The following is a 19,982-nucleotide window of genomic DNA, read 5'->3' on the forward strand; positions in this document are numbered from 1 at the left end:
TAGCAAGCTGAGTTAGCTTCCCACTGGAAACAGACCAGGCTCTCTTAAGGCGGACTGTTAAAGTGGACCGGCTTTTCTCATTGTAGTGACAGTCCCAGCTGTTTCTAAACAGATAATAGAGAAATGTCTGCTGAGTCTCTCCTGAGTTAGTGAAACAATCATTAATCCCAATTCAACATGGATTTTGCTGCTATTGATACAGTAACTGCTATATATTGTTAAATTATATTAGTTTGGTTAGGTTTTATTATTGTGGGAATATAAACAAACTACAGTAAAGTGCAAGACATGTTACAGTTGTGACTGCTCATTTTTTTCAGTTCACTTGTAGGCCTATTTAAAGTTAAAGATCATCCAGTGTTACAAATAAACACCAGAATTAATGTTCAATCACTGCATGATGCACTAAAGGCCAATGAGTAATCATGTAAATAATCGTTAAATAATCTTGATTTCAATATCAATCAAAATAATCATGATTATCATTTTTGCCATAATCAAGCTGCCCAATGAAAAGGTGACAAATGTCACTAGGACCACACAGAAGATAATAGGTAAGTACTTGAGAGCCCAATGTGTGTGAATACAGAGACAGGATGCAAAGTAAGTTCAAATTATATATATTATACATTTCTTACAACTTAAATCAACATAATAACAAACAAAAACAAATATAGGCCTTTAAGTTCAGTCCATTGATTCCAGTATAGATGTGTTTGCTTCCGTTTTTTTTCTTTTCAGTTCATTCAAGTTCAGTTCGGTTAGTTTCGGTTCATTCAAGTTCCAGAGTACGTGTTCCTACCACACTTTGAGGGAGGAGAGGACTCCAGTGTTGGCGGGTAGCTCGCCATCATCAACAGTCCATCCAAAAAAAACCTGACCTGGAGAGGTCATGAAGAATAATAAATCAATCAATATCTCTATTGTTGTTGTACAACAGCAAAATATTAACAAGATAAAAATCATGTTCATCAAAAGCAGAGGCACCTTTAAGTTAAGGCTAACATCAAAATATGCAATTACTCAAGTTATAGTGAGATAACTCAACAATATATTCATTTACAGGTTGAATAGAGTCAGTAACATCCACACTGAGTGGCAATATGGCTTACTGTGAAGCTAACAGTAGCTAACTCACTCACATACAAATCAATGCATTGTCAACCGTGATGCTAACTGCTAGGCTAACAGCTTCTAACCAACATGAAGATTATACAACGTAAAATGAACAGTGGTAGCTGAAGCTAGCAGTAGCTTTAGTCCATACAGCCACAGTACGATGCTAACCGCTAACCGCTAAGCTAGCGGGACTCAATAGCAATTGAACACACACACTATGCGATGCTAACCGCTAAGCTAGCGGGACACATTGGCAAACGAACACACAATATATGATCTGATAACCAGCTTAACTGGCGAGAACCTTTACGAAACATGCAGATATAACTCACCGCTGGACAAGGGTGAAAAAGTCCGTATGTGTGTGGGGAACACTGTGATCAGGTCATAGATCCGTGGCTCAGGTGCGTTTGCGTTTGCCATGTTGTACCGGGGGCCTGACTGTATCAGCATTTGGACTGCGTAAATATGCCAGATTTTATTTAGCTTGTTTTATGTCTGTTTGTATAAATTTGAATAAACATGAATAATCATGCATCCCCGAGTCCTTTATTTTGACCTGGAAAAAACTACCATTTGTTTATTAGATTGATCTAACAATTACCTGTGTTTGTGTGTGTGTGTGTGTGTATTCCTCAAAATTTCGAACACACCAATACACTGATTTACATTTTGTATTTGATTTTTATTATTATTATTAGTAGTAGTAGTAGTATTATTAGTAGTAGTAGTATATTGTAACTATTTATTTATTTATTGACCATTTATTTATTCATACATTTCATAAATATGTCATAATATAGTTTGTTCTCAAAAATATAATTTACAATTCATACTACATTTTGTTGTTAAACATATAATGAAAAAAGTCATAGTACAGTATGTCATCAGAAATAATATAAAACAATCATAGTTTAGTATGTTCTTGGAAATATCATCAAATAGCTGTAGCTGACTCTTTCTGTAGTGTTAACTAGCAACAGTTAATAAGCTAATGTGCAAAACTAAGATGTGATCATGGTTAAGATTGAGGGCCTTTCTCTGCTAACATTGTTATTTTCAGTGTAATGGCATGCTCATTTCAGCATTGAGCTAAATCTGCACTATTGCTGCAACAGCCTCACAAATCCACGTGCATGTCAGAGGTTTTCTTTCTGATGCAAGATCTGCATTTTGTGTGTTTCTTTACTTTTTCTAATGAAGCACGCTGGCCTGTTTCTGTGCTGTGTCTACAACAGTTACTGTAGTTATGTAAATATACCTTTCACAGCATCAGAAAACTGATGAGTCCTTCAAGTAGTCTGTGGATCTTTAAGTGAAATAGATCGACAATGTAACATTCATGAAACACTCTACACTTTCAGGAGGGAAAAAAAATCACAACTCTCTCATTTTAAAGTTGTTCGTGCCAATGGAAATTTGGTTCTTTTGGAATTTGTGGTCCCTGCCACGTGAATACATGGCTCTACCTATATTCCATGTCATTTCCTGTTATGGTCTCTGACTCTCCAGACCTCATTGTATGGACCAGGAAACCAGTATAATTACTTTCAGAGGAATTCATTCCCGAAGAATGTGACTCATCCTACCACCCCTAGACTTCAAATGAGCCATTACATCACCAGTGACTGGGAATTTCTTGACGCCACTTCACCCTTCCTCTTTTAACTCAGACAGGCAATTTACTTGAATTCATTACTGAAACTCAAGCAAACAACATACAGCGTATCAAAGGGCTCAAATATAGTTACGGCTCTGTTCTTGAATTATGCAGAGCCTCTGTATTTTAAATAATGTCCAGTTTAAGCACAAGTTATATATTGAACACTGGTGAGAATAGGGAGTGAAAACAAGAGGTTGCAGATGTGTGAGTGGAAGTGACAGTGAATATAGTTTTAGCAAATGCCATGGGGTACCTAGTGGGCAGGAAAAAGTGTTCTTTATTGTAATGTACCCAGCTAGTGAGCTGTCAGTCACACAAGAAGATCTCCGTGCATCTTTATAGCTGTGAAAATGTTTTCAGTGTTTTAGGAGTTTCAGGCAAGCGAAAAGAAACAAATGTGTACAATTTTTAAGATCCAACAGTAGACTTGAGAGTTGCCTGTGGTACCTAGACTGCCTTGCTGCTGACATTTCTATTTTTCAAAAGTGTGAAGCATTTTTGTGGCATCTTTTGAGTCACTTAGCTGACATTTTTTATGCCACAACTCATAATAACATAACAGGAACTTTAAATCTATGTCAAAGCAGGGCGTGTGACAGTGCATTTGCTTTTTATGTGTTAACACTGAAGGAGCAAGGACCTATACTTTGAGAAACGGTTGGATTGAAATCAGATTCCCATCTGCAAAACCATTACATCTTTAAAAAAGAAATGAGTAAAAGCTTTATGAGGTCAGACATTTATCAAACTTTATGATTAAGTATTAACAATATCTGGGTCTATTTGCGACAAAAAACTACCATGCAAACATCTATTCAATTTGTCAGAGAAATTGGAGAGTTCACTTCACAGGACTAACATTTAGGCATCACTGACGAATGAATGTCTCTGCCTCTCGGGGCAAAAAATAGGCTTAACTTCAAAGGATGTTTCCAGTAGTTTTCACAGAAAAAAAAGTGGTGCAGATTTTTTTAGGCAGTAAGCTCAGATATTAAAGTCAAACTCACAGTGTATTTGATCTGAGAGATCTGTGAAAAGCCTGGTAGCCTGGATTAGCACTTAAGATCAAATTGGTGCCACCGAAAGTCATTGTAATGTGATCTAAGTGATAAGATACTTTCGGGAAGTCATCTGGGAGTCGTCTGTAGTCTGTGCTGGAGTTCACAGGCCAGAGAGTTCAGACACGTAAGGTCCACTGACGCAACCCTCCCCTGCCACCAGTAACCCACATCTGAGAAAGGCATTAGTGGACTGCCATCTGATGGTGAACTCCAGCTGATGCAACTCAGAGATAGCGGGGCCTGGGCTTGGCCTCAGCTGGCGAGGAACGACTTTCCAAAATAGCTCTGAATTTGCGAGATAATGCTGTGAATAATGAGAGCAGTTAGGAAAGGAATGAAACATCCTAAAAGTCTTGCCATGAACATTTCTTCTCCACTGCAGCCATCAAAAATGGACCAACAAGGAGGAAAAATTAGTCATCAAGCAGCATTTTGTGGCTTTTTTTGTCAGTGAACTACAATTGATACTGTGTAGAGGCTTAAAATATGCTTTTTCCTGCTGCTGTTACTTCCCTCACACACACTGGGAGCATGCAGACTTTAGTCCCAGCAGCCTCAGTGGTATCTCCAGGCCATCCATCTTACAGAGGGCAGATCATTATGTAGTCGACAGGCAGCTTTAGGCCGGGGGCAGGTGGGACTGCTTGTACTAGATGAACTATAGGTTGCTACTGTTCTTTACTGAACCTCCATAAAAACCAAAGCAGCCCCTTTTACTGTTGAATAGTCCATTACACTTGAGCTCGTTCTATTCTTACAATGCTGCTACAATTTTGTTGCACCCAAAGCTGCATTTAAAGGATTGTGTTGGTGTTATTTCATCTTTTTTTATTTTTACCAACAAATTCCATTAAAAGACCAAAAAAACGCAATGAATTTATCCTGCTAACAAGTGCTGTCTGTGCAGCCACAGCTTGGAGCTTATGCCTCTGTGCCGCAGAACTTCGTCGCCATCCAAGAACCATTAAAAACACATAAAACAGCCACACCGCTGGGCGATACTCTAGTTTGTTTTGACACAGCTCGGCAGCAGCATTTCTCTGGACAGTAGCTCCACGTTGGGCAGGCGTCACCGAGCATGCCTGGACCGTGCTGTGGCTCCTTGCTTTGCTGGTTTGACGAGTCATGAGGACAGAGCTACCCTGTCTGTGCTTGTTGTAATTAAAGAATATGTCACCCAGTGCACCAGTCTGACTCTTTTCTCTTTTCTTTTTAATAGTTTTTGGATGGCAATGAGTTCAATGGCACAGAGGCATACGCTACATCTGGCTGTGAAGTCAGTACTTGTTAGCAGGATAAATTCTTTGTTGGTTTAGGCCTGTTGGTGGGATTTGTTGATAATACAATAAAAGATTAAATATGCCGGCCTTATCCTTTAATGCAAAAACTGTGATGTTTTTTTGGGGGGGGAGAACAGAGCACTCAAATACTGCATTTATAGAGATGCTCTCTGGGATTGCGATGCTCTCTCATTAATCATTTTGTAAGATGAAAAATATACAAAACATTATTATCAGCACCAAACTCCCTGGGCTCGCACCCACTGAAAATGAATGTCATGTTCTATATTCATGAGAACCACAATGAGATACAGAAAGAATAGATATTTTATTTTGATTACTCCAGTTTTGCGAGATTATAAATACATTCTATGGACATAAACATAGAAGTAACAGGGCATCTTTAGTAATCTGTACAATGACACTGAGATAACAGATTTTTTTATGATGTATTTGGAATCAAACACCATTGTTTTTTGTCGATTTCGGTCCTAGTTTCTAGTGAAAAATGTGTTACAATATCTGGGCTGGATGCCGCCCCAACATAAAAAAAGCTGCAGTGCATGGTGGTCCTTGTTAGGAAAACCTGAAAATATGCCAGTGATTTGTCTATGCTCTGTGGGGATGAAAGAAAATTGTCAGGAGTGTGTTTTTCACATGGAAACAATAGATTATTGATGTTTTGACAGAATGCAGAATGATTTCCCTTTGGAGAAAAACAGGCTATTTCAATTTAAGCTACAAGCGTTTTGGTTCAGTGACTGGTTCTGTTCTGCTTCCCAATAAGTAATGTCAATTAGCGTCTTAGTCAGCAGAGAAACATAGTAACTCAAGAAAATTACACCTTAAATGATTGGAAATGAGCGAGCAGTCACCATTATGGCACTTACAAAGTAGAAGAGAGAGAAAATGGGCAAGTCGCGTCCGCGTGAGACAGAGGTAGAGCCGCTCAGATTGCATTTTGTGTGAGGATGAAAAAAATACCTGCATGAAAGAGGAAAGAGAGAGCAAAGACGAATGAGACACAGAAAGAGAGCGATGACTGTGAGACAGAGAGTGAGAGGAAATATAGGTAACAACACGTTCACCGCGGTAGAAATAAAATCCTCAATTTCTGCACACACGAACACCCACACACACGCACACTCACACCTGCAGCTCTCTCCCAGCGGGTGGCACTGTGTAATTTGGCACATCCATTTCCGAGGCTGGGTTTGTCTTCCGTGCTGTCGAGGCAGTCACAAACCCCATCGGGGTATTCCAGCCAATCCTTGAATGATGTCACTTTCGAAACACACTCACTGAACTGCAAACAAATCTCTGCTGTTGAAAAGTGTCTCGCTCCTAACTGTCCCATTTTTCTACCAGTGATGATTCTCGTCATAGGAAGTTTGGACTAATTTCATCCAGCCTTCAGGTGTCTGATTGCTGAAGGAGTCTGACCCCATTTCCTCTCACTGCACCACACCACCGCACTTTCCATGGTCTTCCCCTTTGGTCTGCCACTTAATTATGTGGCTTTTCATAGGGCCATGTATCCCAAACCGTGTCCCCGAGGCCGCCAGGTCTATCCCTGCCAATACCCAGTGACATCTGCTCTGCTTTAACAGCATATGGGAAAATTACATGGCAAAAAACAAGTTGCCCTCCCATGACATTTCTTCCCTTTGATACTTCACTCTCAACTCCTCTACTCAATTTTAGCCCTGTGCCACTGCATGTGTGTGTGTTGGAGCCAACGGAAACTGACCTCCCAACACTGCAGACTGATCAGACCAGGGGACTACTTTTATCTGATTCATACTTGTAAATGTACGGGTCACCTAAATATCAAAAAAAGACAAACACTCAAACAGAACATATTTTGACAAAAACTGAAACAGACACATCTTATGACATTTGCTTATAATAAATGATGAATCAACAAGAAATAGAACGACGGATGAATGTTTGTGGTGCTAACAACAGTTCAATCTAAACCTAATTGATTTTTGGCCACACAACACTGATATCACCTAAACTTGATATGGTGAACTTGTTAGCAAACAGTTGCTTATTTACACATCCAGGAGCAACATTCATTTGGAGTCTCTCATTTTATCTCTATTTCACTTTCCCCTAAACTCCTGAGGGAAATATTTGTCTCTTAGCTGCTAAATGCTGCACTGTGTTCACCAGCTGCTGCTAATTCTGTCTGTCTGCTGTTTGGTGTTGGGCGGGTAGCGCACAGTGGATTTATGGCTTTTTTGTTGAAAACAACTACCTGCTGAATCCAGAAATTAGACTATGGGAGCACTGAAAAAAAACCTGAAAGGTTAAGTTTGTAGGCCATAAACCAAAACAATGAGCTAAAGGTGCTAAAATGCTCTGTGGAGCTGAGGGGGACTGCAGAGTCAAGGAATAGCTACCTTCTGATTTGTCCACAAATGAGTAGTCACTTGAACCATTGTTGGTATAAAAATATAACTTAATAGCATTTTTAAAGGTTTACTATGCTGAATTGTTGGTTACTGTTTGTAAACATACTCGCCAACAAAAGTCAAACTAAAAGTGAACCTGAGATTCACTCTCATTTGGCATTTTGCTGAGCTATCTTTGCATTTTTTAGCATTCTGTCTTGAGTCATTTTTAAACAGAGATCATGATATAGGACCCGATGAAGCCACTTTTTTATGCTACCTTTGCATTTTTACACAGAACCAAACACCGGCATCACACTGCTCCAGAGTGTGATTATAGACAGCATGCCGACATGAAGGAAGCAAAAGAGGCGTGACAGGTGTGCCATTTGCCACAACACGCATAACTCGCCATCAACATATTACAAGTGTCCCCCCTGTTCCCCCCAAGATCTAGTCCTGCTACACTTGATTTGACGCTGTTACTACCTCCATTGCTGGCTCAAAGGTGAGAAAACCCTTGTCCCCCTACTCTGCCATTGTACCTTTTATACAGAACAGTGAGGCAGAACAAAAGCGCAATATTCCCACCATGAAAAGGCAGTGTAAAAGGGGGCTTTAGATTCCTGCTGCTTAGGTCTGGCACCTGGTCACTACCTTTTCATAAAGCCCTGACATCACCCGAGCACAGTGAGGGTACATGCCTATAAATATCCTGAACACAGAAAATAAGAAGAAAATACGAAAATGTAGGCACAGGGCTCTTTGCAGTCTTTGCAGAAAAACACAATGCAAAACAATTCTAAGTGATGATTGAGAGAGATTATTTCTGTATAAATCCATACATTGTTCTTCAGGAAAATCCAGCATAGTATATCTTTGAAGAATTAAATAGCAACTCGTATTTGTGAAACAATGTCTCTGTGACTGAATAATCTATACAACTCGTCGTGTTTCATCAGTTTCCACCCAAAAAAACAAAAGTCCATAAAAACGGCGGCACTGTTAGAGGAATGTGTTGTAGAAGGGATGTTTTTTTTCTGGAAATGATGTCACATTTTGTGATTTTTGTTTTTGAAAATGTCATATTTCAATGCTGTGAGCACCACAAATAAAACTACATCTCCTTCGATGGTATGGAGGTGGCTGCAAAAGGAGCCGCATTTCTCAAAACCTTTACAAATAAAACTAAACCTTTCTGTATTGTTAGATTCCACAAAAGGTTAGTTAAAAACTATGTTTTTAAATAATTTGGGTGAATCAAATCTTTAGGGACATATTCCAATAAGACTTCCATTTTGCATTAAGGAGCATTTAATTATTTTGCTCATCAAAATGCCATAACGTTGCTTCATTTCATTCCAGACAACAAGCTGCCTCTGATTATTGCTACTGAAACCAGTTTGACTATTTGCATAGCCTACTCCTTACATAAGCACAGAGACATTATTAAATGTTTCTGTATGCGTGAGACAGCTCCATGTAGAAGCCATCCGCCTGTTTTCTTTCTTAGTGGCTGCGGCTCAGATGAAGATGCCGGCTGATGAGGAGGTGAGCCCCATATAAGGCAGGATGAGCAAAAACAAGATGACTCATATAGATCAGTCTCTAAGCAATTTCCCTCAAATAACCCCTTCTCTCTTTCTGCTACTGGCAGGATCAGTGATGAGCTGACCAGACTGTGCTTCTCGCTCTGCTGCATCTTCAATCATTAAATACCAGGGGAAGTTGTAATGGAATACTTCATAAAAATGTTGAGGTCTATGTGCATGAAGTATCTAAGAATTGCAACACTGATCCAGGATCACTGGTCAGGTCGCATTGCCACGCTTCACCATATAGTGCAGGAGACAATCTGCGCAACGCCAAAATACTTAATGAAAATTGTCAGTCTTACTCGCAGAATCAATAACTCCAGTTTTCTCCCAGAGAATAACATATAATAGGATGCAATGTGAGTACATCAAGGCAATCTTTTCACAATCTCCCATTGCTGCAGCACTACTTTGCATGAATTACAGTAAAATCTGGAGTTATGCACGCAGATAGGCCCCAAGCTGTTAGCCTGTTTTTCTCAAAGGTTTCAGCGAGAGAAAAGGAGAGAGGGAGGAGGAGGAGGAGAGAGAGGAAGAGGGAGGTAGAGTGGAAGTCCTGGGGGGAGACTTGCACTTGCTGCAAGAATGTTTCTTTTTCAACTCATTCAAAATGGAAATAATAAAAAGTCATAAAAGGGAGAAAAAGAACTTTGATCAAGAGAGAAGAAAAGTTTTGTGAAACTTTATATTCTTCATTTTTTTTACAGTTTTAATTTGGCACATGGCACAATCAGCATGTATGCATCTGGTATACATAAATAAATATTAAATATTTTATACATAAATATACATATAGAGCTCTTACAAAGACACCTAGAGAAGTCTTGGCTTAGGATGTTTCAGATGACAACAACAATACATGAAGATTATTTGTGTTGGTGCTTTGCAATCTGAACAGTGTTTTAATCATTTTGTAAGTAGGAGCGATATCTCCATAGAAGCCCTATACATATATGTATGTATGCCCATATTTATATATATATATTCAAAGAAATACAAGTGTGCACTGATGTAGGTTTATTCAGTGCAAACAGGCCACTGTCTGCTTTTGTAGAGGAACTCTTACAAAGTCAATGGAATCATGTCAGTTAGTTCAGTTGAATCTTTAGCTATTTTTTTCTCTTACATGTAAAATAATAGATTTATTTTGTAATCTTTAAGCAAAATTAGACATATATAACTTTGAAAATAACAAAAGTGCTATTTCGCAAAGACAGACACCCAGAGACGCAGCAGAAACACTACTGGTGGTGAACCAAAATCAACAACATGAGAAAGTACTCAGCCCCCACCCCCACCCCCCTGAAAAAAACCACATTATACAACCTACAAACAAAAAAACAGGTGCACGGACACACACACACACACACACACACACACACACATCCTCAACCCCACACACACACACACACACACACACACACACATCCTCAACCCCACACACACACACACTTGCTCGCCACTCTTGCTTTTGCAAGTTGCGACAATGTGTCTCTTCCTTTATCTCAGCCTCTTAACCACACTTGCGCGCAAGGAACGAGAAATCATTTTCACATGCACACAAACACACAGGTGCTCTAAGCAGCATGTGTACGTGCACACTTTGTGGAGATAATATCAGATAGCTTAACAGATAAATTGGCTGTAAAAGATGCACTTTTTTTCTTAACAAAACAATCACAGTAACATAGTATTTATCTCTGCCTTCTCTTCTCCCGGCAAGAGCTGTCCCAGACAAATCATTTCTATACGAGATTTAAAAAAAAAAAAAAAAAAGAAAAAGATAACACCATTTATGTGGCTGTTGTGTTGGTACACAACAGAAAGAAAAAAATGAATTGCCCAAAATGGGTTTTAAAATCTCTACATCTGCATATCCTCTAGGTTCCCTTCCTGGATTCAGTCTCTCATCTTTGAGTCTCATCGCCTTGTAACACACTCCACTTAGAATAGTCTCAGGGAATAGAAATAATGACAAAAAAAGAACAAGCTTTGTAAGGCATTGAAACGTAAAACAAAACAAAGAAGCAATTAAAAACATTTCGCGAATACTGACGTAGAGGCCATTGTTCGAGATGTGTCTCCCGCAGGAGGAAGGGATGGGAAATAAAAAGCACTTCTCTTTGTTTTTGTTATGAATTCAAGATAAGTGTTGATATCTCCTCAGTCTGCTTAAAAAGGCTTTTAAAATGATTATTTTAGAAAAAAACACTGCAGAAAGACCCCCTCCCCCGATCAGGAGAAGGGAAGCAGTTTGATTTTGGCAGCTCTGCACAACTTGACATCCACAGAGAGCTCTCAGCAACTCTCCTCGTAGTAAAAGTCTAGTTAAATCTCTTCACGTTTTAATCCGACTCATGCCCTTCCCCTCCCCTCCCCCTCGCAGCCCTCCCCCTCCCTGTGATATTTATAAAACACAATCCTCTCCTCCGCTCGTTCATCCTCCTGCTCCTCCTCCACCACTGCCGCCGCCACCTCCTCCTCCCCCGCCTGCGCTGGCTGCCCCTGGCCTCCTTAAAGCTATACGCGGGTGGTTGAGTGGGAGTGCGGCAGGCCGGTGGAGTTGAAGCCGGTTGTGAAGGCGTTGTAGGGGTGCAGGTTGGGCATGCCCACAAGGGAATTGGGGATCATGGTGATGGTGTTGGGGGTCATGAGGGGAATGTCGTCCGGAGAGCGCCGCAGAGTGAGTGTGTAATCGGGCAGCGAGGCCAAGCGTAGTGCCCCCTCGTTGCTGTTCCCCGCCTCGCACTCATGGTGCGTCTGGTTCATCTGCAGCGACATGATCTCCTCCTCGGGCGCGTGGTGGCCAATGTCGTTGGAGGTGGTCTGGCGTTGCGGGCTGGGCTGCCCGTGGCCGGAGTCCTGCCGCCGCTTGTCCTTGCGGTAGTAGAGAGCTGCGAAAGCAAGCACATTGAGGAACAGCAAAGAGGCTCCAACAGCGATGGTAACGCTAAGCTCTGTGGAGTAATCCCGCGGGTTCTCCACCACCAGCGGTCCCGGCTCCTCGTCGTCGCTCCAAGAGTCTTTGTCCTCGCTGTTGTAGGCCGGTGACATGGGAGGCCGCTTGGTGTTGAACGGCCATGAGGTTTTGCCGTTAGGCCTCTTGGTAGACAGGGTGTTCTGGGTGGTCTCTGGCGGGGGCACTTTGGTGGTGGTGGAGGTGTAATGGAACATGTCGTGGAGGTTGTACAGGTGGGGCACTAGGTGTTTCCAGAAGGCCACTTTGGTGGCGCGGTAGTGGTCGCGCACACGTGGCTTCAGGCCAATATGGAGATACAGCTGATCCTGGGGGTTGTACTTGGACCACGCCACCTCTTCAAAGCGGTTGGCCTTGGTGTGGATGAACTTCGTGTCTTGTGGAACCGGTTTGTTGGGATCCCTGCAGAAAATGAACATTCAGACATGATAGAGGTTTACATGAGATTCTGACAGTACATTTAATTATTCATGCTCTCACATTCACGTGGAAATATGAAGCATATAAAAATATTAAAAAGGAAACATAACAGTTTCAGTCACAGCTTATATTTTGGTGTGAAAGGGGTTCAGCCACCACTAGAGAATTTATTGATCTAACTTGGCGAAAACCACAACATCGAGAAGCACAAACCCACAACAGAGACTAACAGGCTGCAGTTAATAATTGATTGAGGTGTATATGGCGAGGTATGTATTGCACTTTTTGCAGCTGCATCACCTGATATTTCTTTTCAATTAATTTCCCCAATCCACTTACATTTTCACTTGCAGAAAAAGATCTCCGTGCAGCACAGGCACGTCTCTCTCCTCTTTTAGCCACCTCTCTGTGGGCATAATGTGTCTGTGTGTCTCACCACCCTCCCATCCTCTCACCCCAGATGTTGTTCTTAATTCACTTCTGATGCAGCCCACCCACAAAAACCAGGGCAGAGGCTTTTAAAGTAAACACATATGAATAAGTCAGCAGGCTTTAGGGCTCGCGTCAGGAGGCATCTTGTTGTTGATAATCCAACGCTAGTGGAGCCCCTCTGCTAATTGCTCAGGGAAGGCAGCACAGTGTGCATTGGCATCCAGTGTACTGATGTAAAGTGGACCATATTAATCAAGACACTAAGAGGGAACTGCAGAGGCGCGTGTGTGCTTGGATATAAGGATGTTTGAGTGTGTGTGTGTGTGTGTGTGTGTGAGAGACTGAGAGCGAGAAACAAAAGGGATGTGAGTGAGTGTGTGTGTGTGTGTGTGAGAGAGAGAGAGAGAGAGAGAGAGAGAGAGAGAGATTCTTGGTGCAGTACCTCTTTTGATCTACAGAGTTCACTGTTCCACTTTTCAGTGTTTTGACACGTTGCCTCAACACCGGATGGCCACCCATTTCAATTACAGCGACGCTATTGATTTATTGAATGAATTAACATATAGCAATCTCCCACAATCACACAAGTTCGTGTTACCTTGTTGCCATACAGTGTCAGGAGTGGGAGTTCTGCAGCCCTTTGCTATTGCTTTTTGTACTGATGAAATGATTTTCTGTGAAAGAACCTGAAGAATAGCGCTGCAGCCTTGAAAAAAAAAACATAATAATTGATGCCGCAGCCGAGAAGTAAAAACTGTGTTCTCGTGAAGAGGCAAGGATCTGCGCGACATTTCTCTAAATGTCATGAAATATCCCTTTGTGGTCCACTTGCTATGTCACAGGCAAGCAAAGTTCAAATTTAGTTCGGGATTTGGGGATATGGCGCCTACAGTGTTTTTCTGGCATGGGCTGAAAAACCTCCAAACAACGGCCAAGAGAATTAAAAGCCATGCCAGAAGAATTCACCCTCCATCCTCTCTCCTGTTCGTTTCTCTGCTGTCAATTTTTCTTTTTCAGGTCAGTGCTTCTGGGAGAGGTGAGAGAGAGAGAGAGGAAGAGAGAGGTAAAGCAAATTGAGATGGCTGGAGCTGAATCCCTGGACCTGGGCCGGTGTCAGCAGAGCAGCCCGTAAATAACCTCTTTTATTAGGCCCGTAATGATCCCCAATGAATATTGACAGCCAGACTATGATGACTTTGTAGCTGAATATCAGTAATTAAGTTTCAAAGGAGTGGGTGGTGGAGGTAAGGTCATATTGATCTCCCCGTGTGCAACATGCCAGAGAACAGGACGTCAATGGAGCAGCCTGAGACGTGATTGTCTGCAGCCTGCGTGCTTCATGAATTCTCACAGCACTCCTGTGCATGCTGTCATACACACACATACATGCAAGCAAATTTTCTGCCCCTGTCTCTCTCACACACATATACATACACACACATGACAACAATGATGGAGGTCAAAGCAATCTCCGTTAATGGGAATTCCGGGCATTTCCATAACACTGCAAATGCTCTCTTTTCAGGAGGGTCAATTTGCTGAATTGTTACAGCACAAAAATACTGAAAAGGTACTTGGATAGATCTCACAAAGCAATCGGTGTGTGCAGGGAGCAAGGGAGCGGTGGCGTGGAGGAGTCAGAAAAGCTCTTTGGTGGCTGGCTGGCTGGTTCAGTGCAAGTGAAGATGAATAATTTAGGGAACACAAAGAAATCAATGTGGCATCTTTAGTTAATTTGATTTGCCGCATTAGAGAACAACTGGCTGCCTTATCTAATTACACACACATATGCTTGGGTAATTGTTGCAAAGTCAATAGTAAACAGGCTACATTCCTTTGAACAATTTCTACCACCGCTGCTCAACTTTGGGCTGCATGCTGGCTTTGAAGTCCTGCCCTGAGCTGTAGAGTCGGAGGGAGTGATCTGAGCTCCGTCTCTGCTGCTCAATGTGGTGAGGGCTACAAGGTTACCCTGCTCTGTTTGTACTGAAGCTTACTGGGCACAGTGTGATGCAATGTAGGCAGATACACTTTATAATATTTCCTGAGTACTGTGCTGATATGTTTTCCATATGAAATCGTGCTGTAATTATTGCTGACATTTTCTGTAGGTGGCAACCTGCCTCATTTCCATGTGGAAATTATAGGTGGTTCACCTCATAGCATATATACAATATAATTCAATACAAAAGTCCTAAAGTGAACAGTAAACTAAACTTATCGTTATAGTCTCTCAAAAGTAATTGAATTACTTTAATAATTACTGCATATTTTAAGTAATTAATTACTTACTTTACTATTAAAACTATCTCTGGGTTACCTTTAAGTATCTGCTTCGGTTATCTTATTAATGCACACTTAGCTATATTACTTTATTAGAGTTGCTGTGGCACAGTGTGGGACAAGACAGCTGAATACAAATGACAAATCAATGAAACCTAGTGGAACAACACCCAAAACAAACAAAAAAAAAACAATAGATATGTTTTGACAGGCCTATTCATTGTACCCTCAACATGGCGTCAAATCAAGCAGCAAGTCTTTTTTATACTTCGTTCATAAAAAAAGGGACACTGAAAAATTTTGTCCAGAGTATGTAATACAACTCTAGCAGTGTGTTGCTCTGAACAACCAAACAATATAATCCAACAGTGCTCTTTATTTACGAATGGACCCGTTTTTGTCAGAGTGTGATCTGACTATTTTGAAACTGCCTTTAATATATTTTGTTCCACTCTTTGTACAATACGTGTTTTTTTTTACTTTCCTGCCATAATCTGATTGTTAGTTTTTCTGTACCATAAAGAAAATGTTCATCTGCTGTCTACCGTTTGCTGAATCCATGCTAATGCAGCATTATGCATTATAATTATCATTAATTCATTGCACCCCATTAAGTCAAGTAATGTTAGATTGCAAACCAAACAAAATGTGGTGAAAAGGCTGCATTTCTCCGCTATGCTCCAGATAAAGGAATGAGAAACAATCTCATTTTAGATTAAGTAATTGAAATTGCATTATTTAATTTGAAAACATAATTCAGTCATCTGCAGTTACTGCTATAATCAGTGGCTTTACAGTGTAAACACTTTGTAACATGTTACTTCCGACAGTGCATGAATACTTCCAGAGGCTAGCTCGCATTGGTTGTCCAATGGTTGAAGCGCTCACTTTGTTTACGCCGTAAATTGTGCCTTCATTTTCGCAGGAGAGTGTACTCATTGGCAGACAGAATGGCTTTGTGAAAGCAAGGCTTACAGGGAACCAGTATAAATGCAGATGGTGTAATTATTCTTCAACCATTACATTGTGCCATCAACGATAATGACAAAAGGGACAGTTCAGCCCAAAATAAAAAATACATATTTTTCAACTCACCTGAATGCTAGTGCTATTTATGGATCTATATTGTTCTGTGTGGGTTGCTGAGTGTTGGAGATATCGCCCATAGAGATGTCGGCCCTTTCTCCATTATATTAGAACTAGATGGCATTGGGCTTATGGTACTCAAAGTGCCAAAAAAAAAAAAAAAAGAAAAACTCATGTCCCTGTTATTCAAAATAATATACAGAGCTTTTTGTGAGCACTGTCATGTAGGAACTATTTATTTTATTACCAAACTACAACCACCAACCATATCACGATGCAGAAATAAGTGTTTTTCATCGCTAGCTCAACTAGCACACAGCTTTGCTGAGGGACGCCGTTAACATCTCGCACTGTCACAAGCATGATCCTCTCGTCCATACGTAGATGCACGCTTACTTGAAACAGTTGGCAGGTGCCGTTGAGTAGAAAGAAAATAGTTCCTACATGAAACTGCTCACAACAAGGGCTGTGGATTATCTTGAGTAACCAGTTCATGATTTCAGGAAAGAGACATTGCTGTTAAGTTTTGTTAAGTTAAGTGTCATCTAGTTCCATTACACTGGAAAAAAAGCTGAGATCTATACAGCCGATATCTCCAACACTGCAGCTCACACTAAAACAATCTAAACTGATAAGTAGCACTACAGGTAAGAGGAAAAATGTGTATTTTTTATTTTGGAGAGAAATGTACCTTCTAAAGCAAAAACTTGTCTATTTCCACTTTAATATATAATTCAGCACAAAACAACAGCAAAGCCCACAGTCTTTCTTTGCAGTCACAATCTGACGCAGAAAAATTATAAGCTCCACAAGATATTACCGTGTACAACCTTTGTAGATAATAAATAAATATAGACGGTTTGAAGTTGTTCCACCTAAACTGTGCAGAGCGTCTTAATCTCCACGGCGAGCTCTACGAGTCTGTGAACAGAGATATTCAGTTCTCACTCTGTGCTCTGATTACTTTAAAAACAATGCAACGACTATGACGTCAGCTGAGACCAGTCACAGCTGAATACTCAGAGATACAGACAGAACAAAATAGAATTTAATAGCCCGGAAAGAGAAGCTTGACGATAAGATATCAACAGTCTGCTGATCTTGATGGGCCGAAGACTTTTAGAAGTCACCGCGCAGTAAAGAATTTCCGTTTGAGATAAAAAATGAAAACACTTATTGAACATTATCTTAAGCTGTCAAAAAACTTCTGGCAGGCTGAACTGAGGAGGTATGTCGTGGTGTAAGAGTACCAACATTTTTTTAAAAAGCTGCATGCTTTGCCTGTTCATTTGATGCGCCCGAATAGCCTCAAATTACAGCTGACACTCAAACCTTGTGGTCATCGCATAATTTCACATTCAGATATTCTAACAGTCAGGTGATAAAACACTGCATCGTTGTCAAAACACTTCCCAAGCTTGCTGAGTGTGTTCAGCTCTGTGGCAAACGCCTCGTTGTGACTTCTTGTATGAACAGCCCTGGCATAATGTGATGTTTGTGGCCCTCTCACAGCTCCCCTGCATTAGCTGATAGCCTGCCTCCTGTCAGACCTCCCACTTAATCCGGATGGTCATTGGAGCTGTGGCTGGACTCCCAGGCAGAGGAGAGGGATTATTACACCCATAAAAGCGGGCGTTTTAATGGCCTTTCAGATTTCCTGTGATGTGTTCATATGGCTGCGGTACTATAAACCATCGCCTTCATCTCCTTCTCAGCCAACCCCCTCCTCCTCCTCCTCCTCCTCTCATGATGACCTGCTGACCCCCTCTAACCTTGGCCTGCCATGCGTGTATAAGTGCTCCCACGTGTTTGTTTCTGTGATTGACTGAGAGTTTGTGTGTGAGCGCTTCATCTCTGCTCTGTCTGCTCATGTACCTGTGTGTGTTTGTGTTTGTGATGCATCATAGCTCTGATGACCTCTGGGGCCACACAAGCGCACCACTTGAACGCAAGACATGTCGTATTTCACTAAGCAGTACATGCTGTGAAGTGATGATGACGAGACTCTCCAGACTGATATAAGGAGAAAAAAAAGTCTTGTGCAAGTGTTAAATGCTCTTCTATAAGAGGCTGCAGCACCCGGATGACAGACACGACTCCCAGCTCCACCTACACATGTGGCAGAACAGGGGCCTGTGCTCATTACCTATTCTGAGCCCTATCTGCACGCACTGATGTAAAAGGTAGATAAGGGGGAAGAATGAATATCATTTTCTTTCTTTTTTTCATTTCCCATGTACCTCCTTCCCCTTTTCATCCTGATGTAATTTGAAGCGCTTGAATGATCATAGACCTAGCCATCACCAAATCTGAAAAGACACGTTTAGGCGCCCTAAGGCAGAAGACAAGAATCTATTTTCACCACACTCAGGGTCTCTGAATCTGGAGCTGAGTATAGCTCCTCAATATAAAACAAGGAACATTAATTCAGTGGCACTGATGCTCATTTTGCTAAGCTGCTAAAATATGCAAAGTTGAGGTCTGTTTTTTTCTGCTTTAGTCATTGTTACTGTTGTGTAACAAATTCATCCCCTGCAGTTGTTTATCTACTTACCAGGTAACACAAAGTAAGCAGCTAATTGTAATTTTGTAACTCTGGCAGAAGGTTCCCAACACCTCTTGCTGCATTCTGTGTCAATTTTCAATAAATACGCTCAATCTAATTCTCTTTGTAGACATTGTCTCGTCTTGGCTCGGCAGAGGGGGGCAACTTCAGCACTGAGCGGGCAAATTATCAGGCTGTGCTCTTTTACCCTTCATGTGGATGCACGCTGGGGCAGAGGGCTGAGTGATGCGTGGTTCATATTTAATGGCAGCCTCCGGTTCAGCAGGCTAAGTGATGCAGGGCGAGGCGCTGTGACTTTGGGGCGTGCAGAAGTGTTGGAGGACACAGCTCTCGGACCACTCCTTATTATGGATGCTATTGATTTGTTTGATTAGATGAGTGGCAGCAAACACAACACCTCCCCCAGCACCTCCCCTACATTCCCTTTCTCCTTCTTCTCAACAATTAGTAGCTCTCTCCCTCTTTGAAATTGCTATAATTTTTTAAATAAATTTTACTTCTTTTTCCCATTTTAATTTGACAACTACTTGGATGTACACACGCAGATATACTTCCTTTTCTCCTCCCACCCCACCGCCCTCCTCTCATTACATTCAGCACACAGCATGGACACCGATCAATGGCATCCAGGCTCCTTAACAAGCCACACCACTTCCTTACCTTCTCTAATGCAAATCAGGATATTGGCTACAAATCTCCTATCAAGTGAGTGCCTATTTAATGGAGTAGCTAGGTGGCGGTTCGGGGCTGTGCTGCTCCACAATGCTGAGCATTCACAGACTCTTGGTACAGGTTGAGTTAACGAAGGAAGCTGAGGGGGATAATCCGAAGAAAGGACAAGGAAGGGGGATCAGGGATGAGTGATGTAACTACTAGACAGCTGGGGTAAAGAAAAAAAGGCTGAAGGAGTGCGTGAATGAGGTCAGACAGGAGAAACAGTTGATGTATACGTTGTTAACCCCGCAGAGGAGGGTTGTTCGATTGACAAGCTGGAGGAAAAAAACAAAAAAAATCAACTAGCAGGGCTGTAAATCAAAGCGCTGGCTGTTTAACTGCACTACAGACACACTGTAGTTACTTCTATCTACATTTGTTTGGTCG

At 41.4% G+C, this 19,982-nt stretch overlaps 1 protein-coding gene and 1 long non-coding RNA gene across 4 annotated transcripts in view; both read right to left on the minus strand.

The window, feature by feature from the left end:
- Positions 1-765: 765 nt before the first annotated feature.
- On the minus strand, positions 766-1,634 carry LOC121966331 (uncharacterized). The gene is made up of 2 exons (XR_015777289.1): positions 1,452-1,634; positions 766-881 (listed from the first exon to the last, which is right to left on the minus strand). It is a non-coding gene; the product is annotated as an uncharacterized LOC121966331 (long non-coding RNA).
- Positions 1,635-11,527: 9,893 nt separating this feature from the next.
- The window catches only part of nlgn3a (neuroligin 3a), a 224,491-nt gene continuing 216,036 nt past the window's right edge, over positions 11,528-19,982 (minus strand). For all 3 annotated transcript variants that reach the window (XM_088081221.1, XM_088081220.1, XM_042493720.2), the window contains one exon: positions 11,528-12,496. In XM_088081221.1, the coding sequence (XP_087937347.1) occupies positions 11,638-12,496 (859 nt within the window). In that variant the 3' untranslated portion in view covers positions 11,528-11,637. The remainder of the gene's footprint in view (positions 12,497-19,982) is intronic.

Source organism: Plectropomus leopardus, chromosome 8, assembly GCF_026936395.1.
Source record: "Plectropomus leopardus strain MGB_pleo_1.0 chromosome 8, ASM2693639v1, whole genome shotgun sequence".
NCBI classification, from domain to species: Eukaryota; Metazoa; Chordata; class Actinopteri; order Perciformes; family Serranidae; genus Plectropomus; species Plectropomus leopardus.